The following is a 22,873-nucleotide window of genomic DNA, read 5'->3' as shown; positions in this document are numbered from 1 at the left end:
TGGTTGTTAAATGTCTATTCATGCTTTTTTCCCATCTTCCAAATTGCCTGTCTTTGGTTATTCATGTGTATGTGCTCTTAATATATACGTGACTATATATCTATCACCTGTTACATAAATTATAAATATCTGTTTTTATGGCCAAACATGGCCTTATTTTTAAACTTTGTCTTTATTTTACATTGGTTTTGGCCTTTCTCAAACAAAGATTACAAATAAATTTTCTGTTTTCTTTCCACATATATATAACTTAAGTTTACTATTTAATTCACTTATAAATTCTTAGGCATAGAGAGATAAATTTGTTTTTTCCCCTAAAAGTATCTCATGTTGTTCAAACTCAAGTTTTTGAACATTTTTTAATAAATTGCCTGATAACAATTTTAAGTAGCATTTTTGGTTGTCTACAGTATGTCAAGCCATAAAATGATAAACAATAACGAACATAGAATTTATCGAGATGGAACTTAGAGCTTTTGGGGAAAGCATATCTGTCAAAAACCACAGAAATTATTTTAAATTTACAATTTTGGTTATTCTACAAGTGAAAAGGTAAATTACAAATATGTGCAATCAAAATATAATAAGGAAAATTGACCTGGTTTCACAGTTCTTTAAAGGTTATCTGAGGGAGTATCTGAGGGAGTGGGTATAAAAATTTGAATTTCTATTGTAACTTAGGCAAAGAAAAGAGAGGAAAATGTAAAAACCCACTGATATTATCAGAAACGGACCCTCAATGAAGGAAGACAGGAGTGGCAGGAGCTAAGAGATGGGAGCCAGTGTGCTACCAGGGGGAGCTGCAAAGACGTGGTCAGGGCAAAGGCAGACAGTCTGAGTCTCCTTCACTCTTTAAAATTAGACAGGCCTTGTGGTTGACACAGCTGTGCAGAGCATGAGATAAGCAGGAGAACTCCAGGTTTTGTTCTCTTTTAAGAAGATGAGAAATAGTGACTTTTGTTATTCCAAGAACATGTTTAGGGAAGATGATATTTTGTACTTTGTTTTTACTTTGGAGGTGTTGAGTTTTAGTTGTTAATATTTGAAACAGTAAGAGGAGATGCTCCTTGACAAGAAAATAAATGAGTGGAAACTTAAAGGGATAAACATTTTCAGTACATAGGCAGGTGATCAAACAGTGAATGTGAAGATGTTAAGAAAATACAGAATAAGGAAAGAAGTGTTTAAGAAGGGAGTGAGCAGTATATGGTGTTGAATGCTATCAGAGCTCAATTATAAGTGAAATAAAAGTAGTCTTCATTGAGAGAGGGATAATGGGGGAAATTAGGGGAAGATTCATCAAAGAACATGTGTAAAGGACACATGGACAAAACCAAAGGGAGTAAGTTCATGGGTGTGGTGTGTGTGAAAATGGAGACAACTGTATTTGCACAAGAATAAAAAATGCAAATGTAAAGGTAAGAAAAATCAAGATAGAGTCTAAGACACAAGTTACACAAAGGATATAAAAACAAACCAAATGCTATAACTTCACCCTTTCACACAAATTTAGTAATTCAATGTTTCAGTTTTGTGCCATATCAGCGCTTTCCCAGAAATCATTAAGTAAAATAAACCTGTTAGCAAAGGAAAAAAGAGCAAAATAAAAGGACACACTTAGTAAAGTGAGATGACTTGGAACCAAATGAGTGTTGATGCCAGAGTCACTGAGCCTGGAGCCAGTTTGTAATGGCTTGAACAGTGGGAATAAATGTAAGAAATAGAGATGAAATGCAGACAGCACTTTGAGACCTTTTCTTTTTTTTAAGAATGAAAGAAACTGCAGATATTAGGTAAGCTGGTGAGCAGGATACTACTAAGAAAACATTGAATATGCCAGAGGGAAGAGGAATGATGAATAGTGTGTGAATCTCGGGTAGCAGGAGTAGATGGATCCAAATGCAGATGATATTGACCTTTTGGAAGAGGAAGAAGAGCACATCCTTCTAATAGAGGAGAAGATGCATGCATAATAGGAGAAAGCAGAGAGATTTTCAGTCTGATAATCTGATGGTTTGTTTCTATTTATGTGTGAAGTAGGTCACCTTCTGAGAATAAGAGAGGATGTGGAAGAGTCAGAAATTTACAATGAATGGGGAATGTGTGATAAAATTAATTTCAGAGAATGTGAAAGAGTAGTGACCTGAAAAATGTACAGGAGTTCCTATCAGCATTAAAGTACTTACTTTTTTCCTTTTTAAATTATTTCATTATTTTTATTTTTCAATTACACTTGAGATACTGTATGTTGCAGTTCTACACACTGAAACATTACATAATTTTCTAAGCGATCATCCGGAACATTTCTTACCCATCTGACTCCACACATAGTTATTTGAATATTATTGACTCTATTGCTTATGCTGTACTTTACATCCTCATGACTATTTTTGTAAAGACAAATTTTTACTTCAGAATCTCTTTATCTTTTCACCCATCCACCAAATCACCCTTCCATCTGGCAACCATCAAACTGTACTTTGTTATCTATGATTCTATTTCTTTTCTGTTTATTCATTTATACTACTTTTTTATTCAATTGTTGATAAACAGGTATGTATTGACATTTTATTGTTTATACTTTTTATCTTTTCTTCTTCTTTTTCTTATAGAAGACCCTTTGATATATCGTACAATATTAGTGTGGTAATGATGAACTCCTTGAATTTTTCCTTGTCTGGAAAAATCTTTATATATCTATTGATTCTAAACAGCAGCTTAGCTGTGTATAGTAATCTTGGTTATAGGTCCTTGCTCTTCATCACTTTGAATATTTCTTGCTGATCCCTTCTGGCCTGCAGAGTTTCTTTTTTTATTTTATTTTATTTTTTTATATTTTTTAATTTTTTAATTGATTATGCTGTTACAGTTGTTCTATTCCCCCTTTATTCCCCTCCACCCTACCCCTCATCCCCACCATTACCCCCCCTTTAGTTTATGACCATGTGTCTCAAGTCCTTTAGATTCTATATTTCCCATGCTATTCTTGCCCCCCCATCTATTTTCTATTTACTGTCTATGCTACTTATTTTCTGTACCTTCTCCCCCCTTCTCCTCCTCCCACTCCCCTGTTGCTAACCCTCCTTGAGATCTTCATTTCTATGTTTCCACTCCTGATCTAGCTGTCCTTTTAGTTTGCTTTCGTTTTAGGTGTGGTTGTTATAGATAAATCAACTGACAGTCTTATGGGAGCTTTCTTATAGGTAACTAACTGCTTTTCTCTTGCTGCTGTTAAGATTCCCTCTTTGTCTTTAAGTGTTTGGTTTTTAATAGTGATGTATCTTGGTGTGGGCCTTTTGGGTTCATCTTGTTTAGGGCTCTCTGTGCTTCCTTGTCATATATATCTATTTCATTCACCAGATTAGGGAACTGTTGTCATTATTTTTTCAAATAGGTTTTCAATTTCTTACTCACTCTCTTCTTCCACTGATGCCCTAGTGATGCAGATGTTAGTACATTTGAAGTTGTCCCAGAAGCGTTCTACACTATCTTCATTTTCAGATTCTTTTATTTTTTTACTCTTTTGATTAAGTGTTTTTTGCTTTCTTGTATTCCAAATAACTTATTTGATTTTCAGCTTCATTTACACTTCTATCAATTCCCTGTAAATTCTCCATTTCAGTTAGTATACCCTTCATTTCTGACTGGCTGTTTCTTATGGTTGCTATTGAAGTTCTCGGTTCCTCGAAGTTCTCATTAAGTTCCTGGAGTATCCCTATAACCATTGTTTTAAACTCTGTATCTGGTAGTATGCTTGCCTCCATCTCATTTAGTTATTTTTTTTGTAGATTTTTCTTGTTCTTTCATTTGGGATGCATTTCTTTGTCTCTGCTTCCTTGTATTTGTTTCTGTGTAATAGGTAGAGTTGCTACATCTCCCAGACTTAGTAGAATTGTTTTGTGTACTCTGTGTCCTGAGGGACCCAGTGGTGAAACCTCCCTAGTCACCTGACCTGTGTGCTGCAGGTGCACCCTTGTGTCCTCTTATAGTTGAGTCTTGATTGCTTTGGCATTACTGGGAGGGACTGACCCCCAGGCCTAATGGCTATGAGAACCAGCTACAATTACAGTGGAGGAGCTGCTGGATAGGAGCCAATCCTACAGAGTAAGACTTGCTTCTGTGGGACTTGGGTACTTAGCAAGTCTTTCCCTTGAGTATGTGACTCATGGTGGTAATAGGGTTGTTATCCCATGAGGTCTGAAGCTGTCCACCCAGTACAATGGTTCTGGGGCTTCCCAGAAGCTACAAGGTCAGCCACTTCCTGAGCCCTGTTTGGAACCATCCAGCAGGAGCTACAGAGTGATCTGAAGATAGCCATTACTTGTGCTGGGTTTGGAGGTGTGAAGCCAGCAGAAGCCAAGATGTGAACCAAGGCTGGTTGTTGCTAGTGCTGGGCCTGGGGCCACTTAGGAAGAGGTATAGGGAATGCAGAAGCCAGATACTGCTTGTCTGAGAGATTTTTGGAGAGTCAAAAGCATGAAGCAAGAAAGGTCATTTGCATGATAAAGCCACTGGAAATGGCTTGGGTGGGCCCACAGGTTGGCTAGGGTGGAGTATATGGGAATTTCCAGGGCTTGGAGAAGAGTGAGAGCCAGCTTGCTGGAGACTCAGATGCAGTTCCTGCCTCCCAGCTCTGTGTATGTATGGGGGATCTCAGAATAAAAACCATGGCTTCTGGTAGCACTTTGTCTGGCAGAAGGCTGCTTCCCCACCTCTCACCCAGATGCCAGGCAATTCAGCTCCTCCCTGTATGTCTCTGGTCCTTTTCCAGCTGCTGCTCCAGTGCTGGAGCTCAGAGGGAGTGAGTCCAACCAAATTCATGCATGGGCCCTTTAAGAAGGACTGCCTGGAACTCCAGGAGTCCTCCATCTCTCTTGGCCACAATCCCCACTGGATTGCTGGTTTTTACGACCACAAGTTATGGGGACTTCTCTGACTTTGGAACCCTGGGTTAGGAGGCCTGGTGTGGAGCTATAACCCTTTGTTACTCAAGGAGGATTTCCACACCCAAGATCCCTCCCAGTTTTTATCTGACACATGTGGGTATGGGACTAGTCTGTTCTTCATCTCTTCCTTCCTGCTAGTCTTGATGTGGCTTCTTCTTTAAATCTCTTGTTGTAGGAATTCCAATAAGCTAGATTTTAGGTGGGGCTAAATGATGATTGGTATGTAGTTTAATTGTAATTTTGACGTGGCTGTGGAAGGATTTGTGTACCACATTTCCTTATGTTGCCATCTTGACCAGACATCTAAAGCAATTTCATGTTAGTCACCATGAAGTTGTATTCTAATAAATCTGACCTGTTTTACAGCACTTGGCTCCTCAGACACCCAAAGAGAGAAAGAGATAATTAATTTCATTGTAAGATAATGATTATGTTGAACACTGGGACCAAAAGAAAGTTCAAGGGAGTTTGTGTATTGGCAGAAGTGAAAACTATTATGCAATCAAGCCAGATAAGGAGGAAGGAGAAGGAAGAAGCAGATGGACACATTAGAGCCAAATGGAGTTGGAGACAAAGCCAGAGAGGCTAATGCCAACAAAGAGAGACTAATTCTGTTTTCATGTCTGAAAGAGATGAACAAGTAAGCTGTGCAGATAAGGGTATTTGTGGATGATGGGAGTCCTTAGTAACACAATTTTGAGTAGAATCATATGTGGGATATAAAAATGAAGCTGATAAACACAGACAACAGTATGGTGGTTACCAGAGGGAAAGGTGATAGAGGGGAGTAAAGTGGGCCAAATGTATAGTGACGGAAGATGATCTGAGTTTAGGTGATGGGCACACAATGCAATATACAGATGAAGTAGCAGAGAAACCTACCCTTGAAACCTATATAGTCTTTTTCTTAAATTTTGTATTTATTTTTAGAGAGAGGGAGAAAGAGGGAGAAAGAGAGGGAGAGAAACATCACTGCGTGGTTACCTCTCATGTACCCCCTGCTGGGGACCTGGCCCACAACCCAGATATGTGCCCCGACTGGGAATCTAACCAGTGACCCTTTGGTCAGCACTCAGTCCACTGAGCCACACCAGCCAGGGCTACCCTTGAAACCTATATAACATTATTAACCAATGTAACCCCAATAAATAAAGTAAAAACGTACTTCTGAGATGAAACATTTAAACATATGACAAAGACCAATGCATTCCCATGGGGTGATTGGCTGAGGCACAGTGCAGAAGTCATGTGGAGATGGGAGGCAAAGGTACTGAGTGGCCAGGTTGCAGGAGGTTCGTGAACATGGACATTGAGGAATCGAAGGCTGTGATTCATCATCACTGGTGAATAAAGGGGATGTCTGGAAGGACATAGGCAACACTGAGTGAAGGATGCCCCCATATGTTACAATATGAAAACAATAATTCCCCAGAAGCATTTGTAAGTGGACAGACTAAATGACACACTTAGAGGTGTTTTGTCTGTTCAGCTGGAGCCCAAAGTCTCCTGTATTCTGGAGGTGTGAGATGAAATAAACTGACTCAGTTTGGTGTGAGAATTTCCTGTTCAAACCTGAAATGACACATTGATGAGATACTTTTTCCACTATAGTTTCACTCTGAGCCTTCACAGGGCAGCCTGTGAAGGTAACAGATATTGTTTATTTTGGTCCTGAATTTATGGTTTTCAATTTCTCCTTCTGTTACCCATCTATGGCAGGCCACTTTGTTGAGAGCCATCTGGCTTCCCCACTAAAGGATGCACGACTTTCCGGCTGACAGAAGATATGTGTCACTACTCTCCTGTCTCTCTAACAGCCTGTCTCATACAGTGGGACAAACAAATGCCCAGATGTGATGCACTGAAGGTCAACTAATATACAACAAACCAAGTGGAAATTAGTGTTTGTTATGATTAATATTTCTATGTGAGAGAAAAATAGTGCTTTTATTTGAATAATTCATGTTTAAAAACTATCATAAAATATGAAATATGTTGAAGGATTTCTTAAATTGTTGCCTGTAGGAAATTAATCAAATGTGTATATACACATGCATAGCTGGGTTTATACATCTAAATAATTTAATGTTGAATCCACAAACATCATGACAAGGAATCATTCATTTTGGATTTTTATAATCAGTACATGGTGTGTTTTTTTGTGTCTAGTAATATGTTGATTTATATTTTGCCCAGTCTTTACAAATAGATGTTTAAAAAGTAATTCATTGCCCAATAAAGGCCAAATGCAATTCCTTACACACTTATTTAGATTGAATAAAAGCAGCCTGATTTTTACTAAATGTCAGGATGAGGTAGTTTCTGTAAAATGTTAAGATAAACTTAATTATAAACAATCAAAGTACTTAAAAATTGGAACAAACCTGGGGAAAAAGATCGACCATACTGATGAAAGAGACTTCTACTTATTCAATTATTTTACAGGACATAAATGAATCACAAATAATCACACAGAAATTGTGACTAAAATGATAATTGAGATAATTAACACTTTTGAGAGGTGGGGTGCTAATTATTACATGCACAATGTCTTACATATTGTTTTCACTGTAGATTAGTACTGTTAAGGTTACTTGACTGTAACTTTTTAAAAGTCACGTGTTGTAAGTTTCAAAGCCAGAATTGAATCCTGTTTCTCTGACTACAGAGTCCATTTGCTGAGTTATTAAATTATGTTGCTTGGTTTATTGTAATTGCTTAGACATATAAAGTAATTTTCACTGACTAGGACACCCAAAGGACCTTTCTAAAAGTTAAACCAACATTATTCCTCCATAAATGACCTCTACTTCATTATCTTATGGATTCAAACATACTCATTAAATCAATTATCAATTAGTTTGTAAAATAATTATTTTAAATCTTTTTTGTTGTTTTATTTTCATGTTTTTTTTAGGTTACAGATAAGTTTATTGTATCATGTAACATTTTCCAACATATGAAATATTTCTTAAAATTTTTACTTAATCCTCAGAACTCATCCACTATTCAAATAAAGAATCTTTTGGTAGCTACTTTAATAAATAAATGTCAGTCACTAAATAAACGTAATTAAGTGCAGGAAATTAATGTATATGCCAAAACAGCTATTTTCATCATTAAATCACTTAGTCTTTACTATTGAATTTTAAAATTTTCAAAAATACTATTTCTTCTTTCTAATAAAACATTTAATTTATAAGAAATATTCTAATGTTCTCAAATATTTCTGTGAAATAAAACTTTAAATTAATGAAGATGTTATTATCCATGTACATCTATATTTCTCACTAATTATGTCTTTTTATTGCTCCAACAAATAATATATAAACAAATGTAGAGTATATTTAAAAATGAATTTTACCAGAAGACACTTGTTTAAACCTGTAAGGAATTTAGAACCAGAACTTCAGATTCCTCAACTGGGAAATGAGCCCGATACTCACTCCTACCCGCCCAGTGTCACTGTGAGGGACCTCTTCAGTGCCTGTGTCATTTATTCACAAGCACACATGTGGTAGAGCACAGTCTCGGCCACCACTCAGCTGCAGAGATGAGTGACCAAAGAGTAACCTACACAGAACTGAATCTGGCTAAGGATGCAAAGAGACAGCACATGAAACCTAAGGGCACTAGAGGCTCCATTCCAGGAGCTGAGCGGGAACTAATCTATCAAGAATTAAATTTTCAAAATGCTTCTCAGGATCTTGGAGGGAGTGACAAGAGTGGCCACTGCAAAGGTAAGACATTCAATAGACACAGTGTAACTGTTCTGGGATGTGCAGCTGGGTGCAGAAGTGTGGAAAAGAGAAGGGGATAAGCTCAGATATTTTTCATATCAAGGATCAGGACTTGAAGTTGGAATTCTCAGTATTCTCTGGTATTCTCAGATGAAAGCTGAGGACTAATTTTATGCAGACATTGTTGTAAGTTGTAGTCTTTGATCAGTAACGCGTAGAGTGTTATATTTAGCAAAAATGCAATGACATATTCTGAGAGGAAGATTACAGTGGTAGATAATAGTTTTGGGGTCCAAGTTTATTTATATGACTACCTGTGTTTGGGGATTTTCTATTTATAAATTTTCTAAACAATTGTCTCCATCTCTCTTCTCTCAGTGTTTCCATTTGCCTCCCTGCAGCATCCCCATCACCTCCAGAGAAGCTCATTGCTGGGATCCTAGGGGTCATCTGCCTTGTCCTGATGTGCACTGTGATACCAATAGCTGTTAATCAATGTAAGTACATTATTGCAAGATTATATGAAAATTGTCAGTTTGTGTTCATCAGTGCTTCCAAACACTTCATTCTATTGCAGAACTCTCCTTTTAAAGTTCACAATACTTGTTTTGAATTTGTCCAACATATAAATACCTGCATTATTTTAAAAAGTAAGTAAGTTTTGTAAGATCATATGCTGTTTTCACTTCAATATTCATCACTACTTCTAAACACTTTATAATATTATAGAATTCTCATTTAAATTATGAATTTAGACTAAATGTGGAATGGTCCTTTTTAATTTGCTAAATGCATGACTAATAATGATTATAGAGAGTATTTTACACATATTCATATATTCTTATTTCATAACTAAGCACATGATTTCAAAGGCTGGAGGACCTTAGAAATATAAATTCATTTTGAGATCGGTTAAACAAAATAATGTTAAGAAAAAGTGAATTTTTGTTCTATAGAATTTTATTATATTTTCTCCAGAATGGTTATTACTTTATTAACTTTTCTTGGAAAAATAAATTTTATTGATGATTATTCTAAACAAAGCATAATATTTCAAAGTGTTATAATTTGTTTAGATTAACTTTAAGAATGACTTTAATTTTTGTAGCTATTGCAACACTGAAGATGAACTATTCCTCCCCAATAACAAAGATCCAGAAAGGTACATAATTTTTAAAGTTCTTGGGTTTGCACAGTTTATATTTTTGCCTCTGTCTTAGGGTGGGTAAAAATGATAACAAATTCTTGGGGGGAACACGACTTATACGATGGGCTATAATTGTTCCATGAATAATATTTATGGAAGAATGCTTTTTCTTATGCAACTATATAAAGAAATATTCATTTAAAATCTCCAAAGCCATTGTTGCTAAATGGCCCAAACTTCCCACTGTTATAATATGACAAAATAAGTAATTTTACTATTCTTAAGAAGTGGTTTCATTCATTGATTTTTGAACTTGTATAGAGTGGTTATTTTTGTTTCTGTGTGTTTGCTTTATAAGGGTACATAAATTAGGGGGTGAGGGGCTGACTCTTCTGTGTGTGTATGGGTATGTTTTTCATTATATGTACCAGCCTGTGAGGATACATAGATATATTATGTACATGTGTGTTTATTCTTGTGCAATTATGTAAGTTAATTTTCATTTTTAAACTTCAAGTTGTTGTTGAGTAATAAGTCATCATCTTTCCTCAGCATATTCTTGTGGTCACTGTCCACCAGAGTGGTTTACATATTCCAACAACTGCTATTACATCGGCACTGAACAAAAGACATGGAATGAGAGTCTCATGGCCTGTGCTTCTAAGAGCTCCAACCTGCTATATCCAACCTCCTATATAGAGAATGAAGAAGAAATGGTGAGAAATCCAACATTTCATGCACTTTACTTACTGCAGTCAATATTGTATTTGTAGCATTCACTCATATTTTTGTATGTATTTGCAGCTACTTAAAGACTGTGTAATATCCCATTGTTTGACTTTGTAACACTTTGTTATACTGTATTCCAGTAATGCACATTTCCATTTCATAGAAAACTGTGGGTACTGGATGCATCAGGCCTCAGTCACTTTCATTTGGGTGGGAGTATAAGATACCCCCTCACACTGTTTTCCCCTAATTCTGTTGTACCAAATAATTTTCCTTCTTCTTTCCATCTTTCAGGGTTCTCTTTGAGTTGTGTGTTTTATTAGTTACAGAATTTATAACTAATAACTGTAGTCTTCAGAAAAATGAGTGTCTGACATCTGGGACCATTAAATTCCACAAACACACACAAAATATCACTCCAAGCTTATCTACTTAAATAATGGTGCAGGGCCTCCCAAAACAATATTTTACATTTAGTGTCCTTTATTTGCTTAATTATATATTTTATCGATTATGCTACCACAGCTGTCCCAATATTCCCCCCTTTGCTTCCCTTCACCCTGTCCCCTCTCTCTCTCTCTCAGGTCACCCCCCCCACCATTGTTCATATCCATGGATTATACCTATAAATTATTTGACCACTCCATTTCCTATACTGTACTTTACATCGCATGTCTGTTCTGTAACTACCAATTTGTAGTTCTTAATTCTCTCACTTCTTCTACCATTCCCCTAAACCACCCTCCAATCTAGCAACCATCAAAATGCTCTCTCTAACTATGAGTATGACTCTGATCTTCTGTGCTCTTCTTGTTTGCTTAATTTGTTTTTCAGATTCAATTGTTGATAGATGTATATTTATTACCATTTTATTGTTCACAGTTTTGATCTACTTTTCCTTTTTTCTATTTTTTGATCTTCTTAATTAATTCTCTTTAATACTTCAGATAATAAGGGTTTGGTTATGATGAACACATCTATTTTTTTCTTTTATGGGAAGGGCTTCAATGGCCCTTCAATTCTAAATGATAGCTTTGCTGGGTAAAGGAATCTTTGCTACAGGTCCCTGAATTTCAGGTTTTTGAATATTTCTTGCCAACACCTTCTTGCCTGCAAAATTTCTTTGAGAAATAAGCTGACAGTCTAATGAAAACTCCCCTGCAGGTAACTAACTGCTTTTCTCTTGCTGCTTTTGAGATTCTCTCTTTATCTTTCACCTTTGGCATTTTAATTATGATGCATTTTAGAGTAGGTCTCTTTTTGTCCATCTTGTTTGGGACTCTCTGCACTTTCTGATTTGCATGTCTATTTTCTTCACCAAATTAGGAAAATTTTCTTTCATTATTTTCTCAAATAGATCTGCCATTGTTTGTTCTTTCTCTTCTCTTTCTGGCACCCCTGTGATGTAAATGTTGGATCTCTTGATGTTGTCCCAAAAGCAGCTTATACTATTCTCATTTTTTGGATTCTTTTTTCTTCTTGGTGTGTGTGGTTCTTTTTTTGCTTGCTTATGTTGCAAATCATTGATTTTAGTATTGGTTTCATCCACTCTATTGTTCTCCAGTAAGTTGTTATTTATTTCAATCATGTATACTTCATTTCTGACTGGATCTATTTTATTCTGTTGAGGTCCTCACTATGTTTCTTGAGTATCCTTATAACCAGTGTTTTGAACTCTGCGTCTGAGAGATTGCTTATTTTTATTGTGTTTAGTTCTTTTTCTGCAGTTTTTATATGTTCTTTCATCTGGGCCATTTTTCTTTCTTTCTTCATTTTGGCAGCTTCCTTGTGTTTATTTCTATGTATTAGGTAGAGCTGCTTTGACTCCATGTCTTGGTAGTGTGGCCTAATGTAGTAGGTGTCCTGTAGGGTCCAGTGGCACAGCCTCCCCTATAAAGCAAACTAGGTACTCAGAGTGTGCCCTTCATGTGGACTGAGTACACACTGCCCTTGCAGTTGAGTCTTAGGTGCTTTTGGCAAGTCACTGGGAGGGATTTACCCAGGCCAGTCAGGTAGAAGGATTGGTTGTTACCCCAAAACACCAACCTCTGCCCTCTGTGGAGGATCAGCTGTGCAGAAAAAGGGTGGTGGTGTTCCAACATTGCATCTATCTGTCCACTAGGTGCATGTGTCTTGGGTTTTCCTGTGTGGTGTGGGGTAAGGTCTGCCCCCACCTCTGCTTGGCCCGAGGCCATCCTGCCTGAGCCATAGAACAATCTGAAATGGCCACTAACTCTACTGGGACTGGAGATTCTCAGATGAAGCCAAGCTGTGAATCTAGGCTGGCTGGTGCTACTGCAATGCCTGAGACTACTTTGCAAGAAATGTGGTATGGCACAGGAAAAGGAGGGAGCTGGGTTTCATTGACACCAGCTGTTGCTTGTTTGGAAGGATTTGGGAAGTTGTGAAGCATGAGCCAATTCAAGCCATTCATATGGAAAATCCACTATTAATAGCTGTAAGTTGGGTGGGATGGAACCTCAGATGATGTGTAGGGCTGGGCAAACATTAGCTAGGTCAATTGAGTCTCAGATGTGGTACCCACCTCCCAGCTCTATGGCTCTTCCCACCTATCTGTCTGGGAGAAAGCTGTCCCCCCAGCTCTCGCCTTGATGCCAGCCATTCCAGTCCTTCCTCGTATGCCTCTGACGCCTTTTGAGCTGCTGCCACAGTGCTGGAGCTCAGAGGGAGTGAGTCAGTGTAAGGTCATGTGTGGGTTCTCCAAGAGGAAGTGCTTGGGACTCCAGAAGTTCCCCCACTGACTCAATTCCTGCTGGTTTTGCAGTCAGAAGTTATGGGGACTTATCTTCCCGGCACTGGACCCCTAAGCTGGAGGGGGCCTGGTGTGGGTCTGGGACTCCTTGTTCCTGAGAGATCCCTCCTGAAATTTTATCCACAACACATGGATATTTCACCGGTCTATTCGGCATTTCCACCCTTCCTAGCAGTCTGGATGGATGTGCTTTCTAATTCTGTAATTGTCAGACTTCCATTCAAGTGGATCCCATGGTTCTGAGTGATGGGTTTCTGTAATTTACCTGTAATTTTTATGTGATTTTGTGAGGAGGCAAGCTGTATTTACCTATGCCACTGTCTCTTTTTTATTTTCTTAATTACAATCCCTTAATGTTTTAAAAACCAGATCTCTGAAAAAGAGTAGAAAATTATGTAGGTTTAGTTATGGAATGAAATACATCATATAAATGTTCAGAAACTTATTTAAACCTTGTGGTATTAGATTTGTCAACATGTGTAACCACTAAAATATATGTAGCAGAATGTTCTTTATAAACCTAAAAGAAAAAATGAAAGTATAATGCATAAAAGGAGCTAATTTTATTTTTTTAAAGATTTTATTTATTTCTCTTTAGAGGGGAAGGGAAGGAGAGAGGGAGAGGAATATCAAGGTATGGTTGCCTCTCGTGCATCCGCTGCTGGGAATTGGCCTGCAACCCAGGCATGTGCCCTGACTGGGAATCGAACAGCAATCTTTTGGTTTCGTAGGTCCAAGCTCAATCCACTGAGCTACACCAGCCAGGGATAGGAGTTGACTTTAAATCAAAGGTATACATGTTGCTGAAACTTTTGACAGTATGAAAATAGATTTTAATACATCTTTAATAAAAGTCAATATATTTGTGTTACATTAGGATTCCACACTCTCATTTTGTTCTCTAAATGAAGGATCCTATGACACAATACTCTACATGCATCTTAAAAATATAATGCAAACTTCCAGAATGATTAATTAATTTTTTTTTATTTTGGGATAGAAATTCCTGAGGTTCATATCACCTGCATCATGGAGTGGAGTTTTTCGTAGAAGCAGTGATCACCCATGGATGTTGATAAATGGTTCAACTCCCACACTGAAGTGAGTTTTTTTTCTTTTCTGCTATATAAAGGGAAAACATAAAAGAGAACAATTCAGAAGAGTTTTATTAATAGATTTGTTTAAGTTGAACTGTGAGCATGATATTCAGAGTTAATGAAATGTTGTTATAAATATTAAGAATGACTACTTAGTTTTCTTAATAACCAAGTTTAGGGGAAGGGGCTCTGTCCACAGTCCGCCCCCCTCCCCCAGCTGCAGGCCACCAAGGATGATCATAAGTCTACCAAGACATTATCTGCTTGGGGAGGAAAGGTGGCTGATTGCTCAAAGGAGAAAGGCCAGGAGCTTGTTCCTCAATGGGCTTTTATTGGGTTCAATTGGCAAAGGAATACAGGTAAAGCTCATCAATCATTGTCAGGCTCTAGATAACAATCTAGTGGATCAAACAATAGATAACATACAAAAAACTCAGAGGGCTTATTATGAATCAGGGTCAGTTAGCTAAAGGGCTATAAAACTTTGAGAAAACAAACTCATTCTAGGCTTGGGCCCTTATCATTTAAATTGAGGTTATTAGCAAAGTAGGTTTTATAGGACTTTATGCATTCTTTCTTAGGCCTGATTGCCCCAGGGAACCTGCCCTTTCCAGCACCAGGTTGCACCCATCTCCCGCACTGTTTTAGGCTTAAGGCAATGTCTCAGGCTTAAGTCAGCCAAGGGAAGTAAGGCAGCCAAGAGATTAGAATACTACTCACAGAGAGAATGAGGACTCAGTCTGTCAGATCAGAGGGGTGAGGGTCCATCACCCCCTTTCTCTATATACCTCTTAGTCCTTCCCTGAGGGTCCCTCTAGGATCATGCCCGTCATAGGTCATCCCTCCCTTGAGGAAATTTACCTGTCATTTGCTGACCAGTCATGGCCTGGGGCCAAGCAGGGTGAATAGAAATGGGGCGGAGGTGGTGCACCTGCCTGGGGGATAAGCTTTGTCTCCCCAGTGGCTTCTGGTCCCAAGGTCTTTTTGCTCAGTCTTAGCCACTAGGGGTTATAGTTTCTGAAACCAGGCCGGGCAGTTCCCAACACAACTCTGACTATATTATATGGAAAATATCACTGCCTATTTGCAAAATATTCTATTATGCTTTCATAGAATATGCTACTTGTTTCAGGGATTGCCCTCATAGAACGTAAGGACAAAATTGTGCGTTTTCTCCATTGCAGGATCATAGAATCATTATCTGGTAACGGAAACTGTGTGATGCTGCAAGGAAAAGGCCTCACATCAAGCAGTTGCGAATCTTCAAAAATATATATTTGCAAGCATAGGTTTTATGGTTAAAACCTGGATTCTGCCAGTAACTATTTTTCATGAAATGGAAATAATGTTATGATTGCATAAGTCTTCAAATGAATTTTGTTCTAATAATGAAAAAATTCATAAGCATTACTGGAAAATAATATACACATCCAAAAGTACAGATATACATTCTCTCAGTGTCTTCCATTTTTTGTTCAACATTATGTTTGTGACATTCAACTTTTCTAAAAGATCATATGTGTGAGTCCATTTAAATGAACTGTCAAGAGCAGGCAAGCCCACAGAAGTCTAAGCATATGTGGGAATAGGAAATGACTAATGATTGGTTCGGAAACTGCTTCTGTTGGGGCTGCAAACTTTCTGAATTCTGGTAGCGGTGATAGCTGCGAGGCTCTGTGAATACACTTAAAATAACTGATATGCACACTCAAGATGCATGAATTCTATACTTGGTAACTACACCTCAGTAAGGTGTTAAGAACACTTGGGGTTATGCTTGGGATTGCATGTAGACTTTAAAAAAATTACTGCATGTAACTTATAAAGATTAGGCAATTTAAAATATTGAAACTTTCAGTCAAATCATGCTTTATTCTTTTATGTACTTGGTTTTCTTTCATTTCTTACTGATATATTTTTAATTTTTCTGTATTGAAGTCTTAAAGAAATATCAATATTGGTATTTGATAGTCATGATTTTGTAAATGGCATACTTGAAAAGTTTTCTTTAGTGTATTTTCCTCTTTTTAAAAAGATGTACAATTGAGGTTTACATGTTAATTTTGTTGTATTAGTTGTATCATTTCAAACATATATGTCTTTGAATAGTTTATGTAAACATTTATTTAATTTCTTTTTCCCTGGTACAGTTTTTTCATTTTCTTGACTTATTACCACAGAGTGGGGTTTTATTTCCAATGTTGGATAGTATGGACAGTAAAAGTTCTATATGTATCCATCTCTATTTTAGGAAAAAATATTTAAATATTTCATTGTAAAGTTGAGTTTTGTTTTAAAATTTTTTTGATATCTCTTTTTTTCTTTTCACTTTTTAAAAACATTTATTTTGATTGTTGTTCATGTGCAGTTCTCTGTCTTTCACTCCAATCCCAGCCCACCCCACGAGTGCGACCCACCTCCGTCCTATTTCTACCCCCGAGTTTCTGTCCATGTGTCCTCCATACTTGTTCCTGCAAACCCTTCCCCCTTTCCTCTGAAATTCCCTCCCCTCTGGTCACTGTCAGCCTGTTCTCTATTTCAGTGTCTTTGGTTATATTTTGCTTGCTTATTTGTTTTGTTGTATAGGTTCCTGTTAAAGGTGAGATCATATAGTATTTGTCTTTCATTGCCTGGCTTATTTCACTCAGCGTAATGCTTTCCAGTTCCATCCATGCTGTTGCAAAGGGTAGGAGCTCCTTCTTTTTTCTGCTGCATAGTATTCCATTGTGTAAATGTACCATTGGTTTTTGATCCATTCATTTACTGATGGGCAAGTGGGTTGCTTCCAACACTTGGCTATTGTAAGTTGTTCTGCTATGAACATTGGGGTGCATAGGTTCTTTTAGATTGGTGTTTCAGGGTTCTTAAGATATAATCCTAGCAGTGGTACCCAAAGAAATGTACAGATTCAATGTAATACCTATTAATGTACCAATGGCGTATTTCACAGACATAGAACAAACACCAAAAATTTATATGGAACCATAAATGACCCCAAATAGCTCCTGCAATTTTGAGAAAGAAGAGCAAAGTAGGAAGGATCACATTACCTGATACCAAACTGTATTACAGGATCACTGTAATCAAAACAGCCTGGTACTGGCATGAAAACAGGACATGGACCAGTGGAACAGAACAGAGAGCCCAGAAATAAACCCAAGTCTCTATAGTCAATTAATATTCGACAAAAAAGGCAGCAACATAAAAAGGAGTAAAAATAGCCTCTTCAACAAGTGGAGTTGGGAGAACTGGACAGCTATGTGCAAAAAAAAAAGGAAGAAGGAGAGAAACTCGAGCACCAATTTACACCATACACAGAAATAAGTCCAAAGTGGATAAAAGATTTAAATATAAACTGTGACACCATTAAAATCCTAGAGGAGAACATAGGCAGGAAAAGCTCAGATATTTCACACAGCAACATTTTTACTGATATGTCATCTAGAGCAAGGGACATAAAGGAAAGAATAAACAAATGTTTTAAATTTTTTCATTATACTTTTCACATATTAAAGCAATTTCATAATATTGCTATTTTCTAATAGATTCTACATTCAATTGATGTTCCATTTTTATTATTGTACCATTTGGAATGATAAATATTTTCTTTGTATAAAGTTTCGGAAGTAAACTACCTTTATTTCATTCAAATATTAAACCAATCTTGCATTTTTAAACTAAAGCCACAATAATCATTGTGTTTTGTCCTTTAAATTTCAGTGCATATATTGCACTTCTTTTAAGCTGCTTTTTAATCATCGTTATCATTGTTGATAAAGAGTTCTGAATTTTTATTTATGTTATGTACTTGACAGTTTTTATGTATTTTTTTTTTGTCATTCAAGGACAGTTGTGTCCCTTTTCCCGCTACCACTTTCGCCATCCCACCCACCTCCCACTGTCAATCTTACCCACCTTTGGCTTTATCCATTGGTGCTTTATACATGTTCCTTGATGAGACCCTTCCCCTTAGTTCCCCTGTTATCCCCCTATGCCCACCTGTCTGGTTGCTGTTAGTTTGTGCTTTACTTCAATGTCTCTTTAGTTTCTTGTATCCACTCATTTACTGGTGGGCACTTAGGTTGCTTCCAGCACTTGGCTATTGTGAATTGTGCTCATTGGGGTGTATAGGTTTTTTCAGTTGGTGTTTGGGATTCTTAGTGTATAATCCCAGCAGGGGAATTGTCAGGTCAGAAGGCAGTTTCATTTTTAGTTTTTTTTAGCAAATTCCATACTGTTTTCCACAGTGGCTGCACCAGTCTGCATTCCCACCGGCAATGTACTAGGGTTCCCTTTTCTCCACAGCCTTGCCAGCACTTGTTTGTTGATTTGTTTATGATGGCCATTCTGAATGGTATGAAGTGCTATCTCACTGTGGTTTTAATTTGCATTTCTCCAAGGGTTAGTGATGCTGGGCATCCTTTCATGTGTGCCTGGTCCCTCTGTATGTCTTCCTTGGATAAGTGTCTGCTCAGGTCCTTTGCCCATTATTAAATTGGGTTGTTTCTCTTCCTGAAGTGTAGCTGTGTGAGCTTCTTATATATTATGGAGATCAGACCTTTGTCCAAGGTGTCATTGGAAAATATATCTTCCATATGGTTGGTTCCCTTTTCATTTTGCTGATGTTTTCTTTAGCCATGCAGAAGCTTTTTATTTTGATGAAGTGCTGTTTGTTTATTCATTCCTCTATGCCCCTTGCTCAGGGGAACATATTGGTGAAAATATTGCTGCATAGAATATCTGAGATTTTCCTGCCTATGATCTCCTCTAGGACTTTTATGGTGTTGCAACTTATATTTCAGTATTTTATCCATCTTCAGCTTTTTTTGTGTATGGTGTAAGTTGTTGGTCAAGTTTCTTTTTTTGCACATAGCTGTCCAGATTTCCCAAGACCATTTATTTAAGAGGCCATTTTTACTACTTTTATGTTTTTACCCCCTTTGTTCAACACAATACCTATTAAAATAAAATGGAATATTCCAAAGATATAGAACAAACATTTCAAAAATATTTATGGAATGATAAATGGCTCCAAATGGCTACAGCATATTTGAGAAAGAAGAACTAAGTAAGAGGGATCACAATACCTGATACCAAACTGTATTACAAGGCTACTGTAATCAAAACATTGTGGTACTGGCATAATAAGAGATACATAGATCAATGGGACAAAATAGAAAAACCAGAAATAAACCCACGTCTTTATGGTCAGTTAATATTCAGCAATTTTTGTTATCAAAGATATGTTGGAAGGCATTGTTCTTTTTTCTGTTTTCTGGAAGACTTTGTATAAAAGTACTGTTACAATTTTAAAAAATTGTTCATCCTCTTTATTATTTTCTTCTTTTCTTTTTTTCCACAATTCCAATTTTTTTCTTTTTTTTTTAACTTTTTTTTGTTCAAGTACAGTTTTCTACCTTTCCCCCCATGCCTTCCTACCATGCCGGCCCTCCCCATGTCCCTCCCCTGTCTCCTCTCTCTTCTTTTCTTAACAATATTTCTATTGTTTACTCTATTACATATGTTCCCTTTAACTGACCCCCTTTCCCACGTCACCCACCCCCAGTCTCATTGCCTCTGACCATCACCACTCTGTTCCCTGTGTTCAAGGTTATGTGTTAGGTTCATTGGCTTATCTCTTCACCTTTTTTCATCCAGTCCCCTCCACCATTCCTCCTTTCTGACAGATGTCAGTCTATTCCATGTATCAAAACCTATATTTTATTTTGTCCATAAGTTTATTTTGTTCTTTAGATGACATTTAAAAGTAAGAGCATATGGTATTTGTCTTTTTCTAATTTCACTTCAGGTAATAATCTCCAATACCGTCATATTTTTTAATGGTACTTTTCAGTAATAATGCCAACAGAGCTTCAAGAATGCTTTTGTAGGAAAGTTTATAAAATGAACTCAATCAATTCCTGTAGTGCAACCTACCTCTATGTCTTAGAAAACTAAAAAGAACAAACCGAGCACAAAGTCAGCAGAAGGGAGAAAATAAATATTGGAACAAAAATAAATGAACTGAGAACTGAAAGACAATAGAGAAGATTAAACCAACTGAGAGTTTCTTCTTTGAAAAACAAACAAAATTGACAAACTGACCTCTTTTCCCTTAGATTGTCAAATTAAAAAATGACAACAATTAACACAACAATATCCATCCTATGTGAATGCACTTCCTTCAACCACAAATATACACATTATTGACAGAGTTAATTCTTATTGATCATGTTGTGTAATAAGTTTGTGTCTGATTGGTTAATTTTTGGTACAGAAATCCAGAAAGCATCCAGCCATGTGATATGAAAAATAGAGACACTTATTGAAGAAGATACAAGATACAAGAAATCTTGTACAAAGGACAGTGATGTTTGAGTCTCCCTCAAAGCAGGCACATTGGGACCTCACACAGTTCTTCCAGCATCTCTTCCACTGTTCAAAATACTCTGCAAAATCCTTCCTTTGATTTTTCATTAAACGAGCTGTTTTGCTTTCTTTAACCGATGGTTTGAAGTCTCTTCCTTTTCAAAGGTAATTTTAGTTTTTGGAATATTCAGAAGTTTCAGGATGCCACATCCGGGCTGTTCGGGTGCTGAGTCACCTGCGTGATTTTTTTTTTCACAAAAAAACACTGCATGAGATATGATACATGAACAGGCACATTAGTGATGAAGCTGAAATCACATAGCTGCTGCTATTTTTGTCTTATTGCAGACCTCAAATGACAAAGAACATTGAGGCAGTACTCCTTAAGAATTGTTTGGCTTTGAGAGGCATACTTATGATGGACAATACCTTCCCAATCAAAAAACACAGTTAATATGGTCTTGATCTTACTGCAACTTTGGTACGCCTTCTTCAGGCGTGGAGAACCATGTGACTTCCATAGTGACCACTGTGCCATCATTTCTGGATCACAGCCACAGACCCATATTTTATCTTCAGTTTTGACCATATGAGAAAATCTGGTTCATTGGTAGCAGTTTGAATCCATCATTAGCAACTTCAGCACGATATTCATTCTGCTCAGGTAGCAGAGGCCACTGAAGGAATTTTCCCATGCTAAGATCCTGCATCAAAATCTAAGACACAGAGGAGGAAGATGGCAGTGAGGTAGGAGGGAGCAGATTCCACTTCCCCCTAAACACGGAAGAAAAACCTGGCCGATCTACAGAGGAACAGAGCAAACAGCCAACGGTACCCCAGCATGTGTGAAAATAGACAACCAAAAATTGCAGTGGACATTGAAAAACCAGATGGTAAGGAGAGTGCTTCAAGACAATAAGGTCTCAGGGACCAGAATAGGTACCAGGGTGGCTTCAGCCCGGCCCTGGGCCCCCTGGGTCTGCCACAGGGTTCCTGGGAGAGAGCTTGTTGGGCCGCTCCTTCCCCAGCCAAAGGAGGTCTGAGTAGCAAGGGAAAGAGACCTACTTGAAGTTGCAGAGAGGGGAATAAGGACTAAGTGGAAAACACACAGGGGCTGTGAGCACCCATGAAGTCTGTGGATGCTGGCTAGGGAGAATTGAAAGCTGTAAGGGGGCCTGGCCCAAATAGTCCCCTGTCTGGCTGGAGAATTGGACTGTGCAAGAGATCAGAGTGCTGTATGGAGTGGCCAGCTTGAGTAGGAAGAATTTCTCAAAAAGAAAAAGTGAAAAAAGAGACACCGTTTGGGGAATTCTCCTGCAGCAGTCACTCTGGCCTCCTCCCCACTCAGTTAGACAGCACTCCTGAGGTGGTGTGGAAGCCATGCATGCATTCCTATAGCCCTGGGAAGAGTGCACATCGAATCTGTGAAACTGGAGGTTGCCTGGCTGCACATCCCAGGGAGAGTGTGCTCTGAGGAGGGCCTGGATCCCACACCGAAAGCTCAGGGAGAGGCGCCAGGCTAGCCCCGGGAAGAGTGCACTCCAGACTGATTGCCAATCAGGTAGGGAGAAAGAGAAATACCATATGATCTCACCTTTAACAGGAACCTAAACAACAAAACAAATAAACAAGCAAAATATAACCAAACACACTGAAACAGAGAACAGGCTGACAGTGATCAGAGGGTAGAGGGGAGGAAATTTCAGGGGAAAAGAGGAAGCATTTACAGGAACAAATATAAAGGACACACGGACAAAAACTTAGAGGGGGTGGAAATGGGAGGGAGGTGGGGGGTGGGCTGAAGTGGGAGTAAAGGAAAGAAAACTATACTTGAACAGCAATTAAAATTTTTTTAAAAATCTAAGACACAGTACTTTTGGGAATCCCCAGATCAGCTGCTAGTTCTTGCACTGTCAATTGTCCATCTTCATTGATTGCAGACCTTACACACTCAACATTTTCAGGTGTTTTGTTTGTTGTAGACCTTCCAGGACATGGGTTACTTTTACCAGATTCTAAACCACCTTGGAAGCATTTCTGTCACACTTTATTGTTTGCACTGCCCTCATTGC

General features: G+C 37.8%; 1 protein-coding gene across 2 annotated transcripts; it reads left to right on the top strand.

The window, feature by feature from the left end:
• Positions 1–8,466: 8,466 nt before the first annotated feature.
• On the top strand, positions 8,467–20,880 carry LOC119063470 (NKG2-A/NKG2-B type II integral membrane protein-like). 2 transcript variants are annotated; one of them, XM_053662277.1, is made up of 6 exons: positions 8,467–8,686; positions 9,088–9,183; positions 9,795–9,848; positions 10,386–10,549; positions 14,336–14,436; positions 20,710–20,880. In XM_053662277.1, the coding sequence occupies exons 1-6, from the start codon at positions 8,500–8,502 to the stop codon at positions 20,759–20,761; spliced, it is 654 nt and encodes a 217-aa protein (XP_053518252.1). In that variant the 5' UTR covers positions 8,467–8,499; the 3' UTR covers positions 20,762–20,880. The 2 variants fall into 2 exon arrangements, with proteins under 2 accessions (XP_053518252.1, XP_053518251.1); XM_053662276.1 differs by lacking the exon at positions 20,710–20,880 and adding an exon at positions 15,617–16,417.
• Positions 20,881–22,873: the final 1,993 nt, after the last annotated feature.

This window comes from Artibeus jamaicensis, unplaced genomic scaffold, assembly GCF_021234435.1.
Source record: "Artibeus jamaicensis isolate MK-2021 breed Jamaican fruit bat unplaced genomic scaffold, CSHL_Jam_final contig_233, whole genome shotgun sequence".
Classification (NCBI taxonomy): Eukaryota; Metazoa; Chordata; class Mammalia; order Chiroptera; family Phyllostomidae; genus Artibeus; species Artibeus jamaicensis.
Note: the sequence above shows the minus strand (reverse complement) of the source record. Positions and strands in the feature narration are given on the sequence as shown.

Coding starts and splice junctions, on each gene's coding strand:
- LOC119063470 (XM_053662276.1), top strand. CDS start 8,500: ATGAGTGACCAAAGAGTAACCTACACAGAACTGAATCTGGCTAAGGAT. Junction 9,849..10,385: donor AATAACAAAGATCCAGAAAG/GTACATAATTTT, acceptor ATCTTTCCTCAG/CATATTCTTGTGGTCACTGT. Junction 14,437..15,616: donor GGTTCAACTCCCACACTGAA/GTGAGTTTTTTT, acceptor TCTCCATTGCAG/GATCATAGAATCATTATCTG.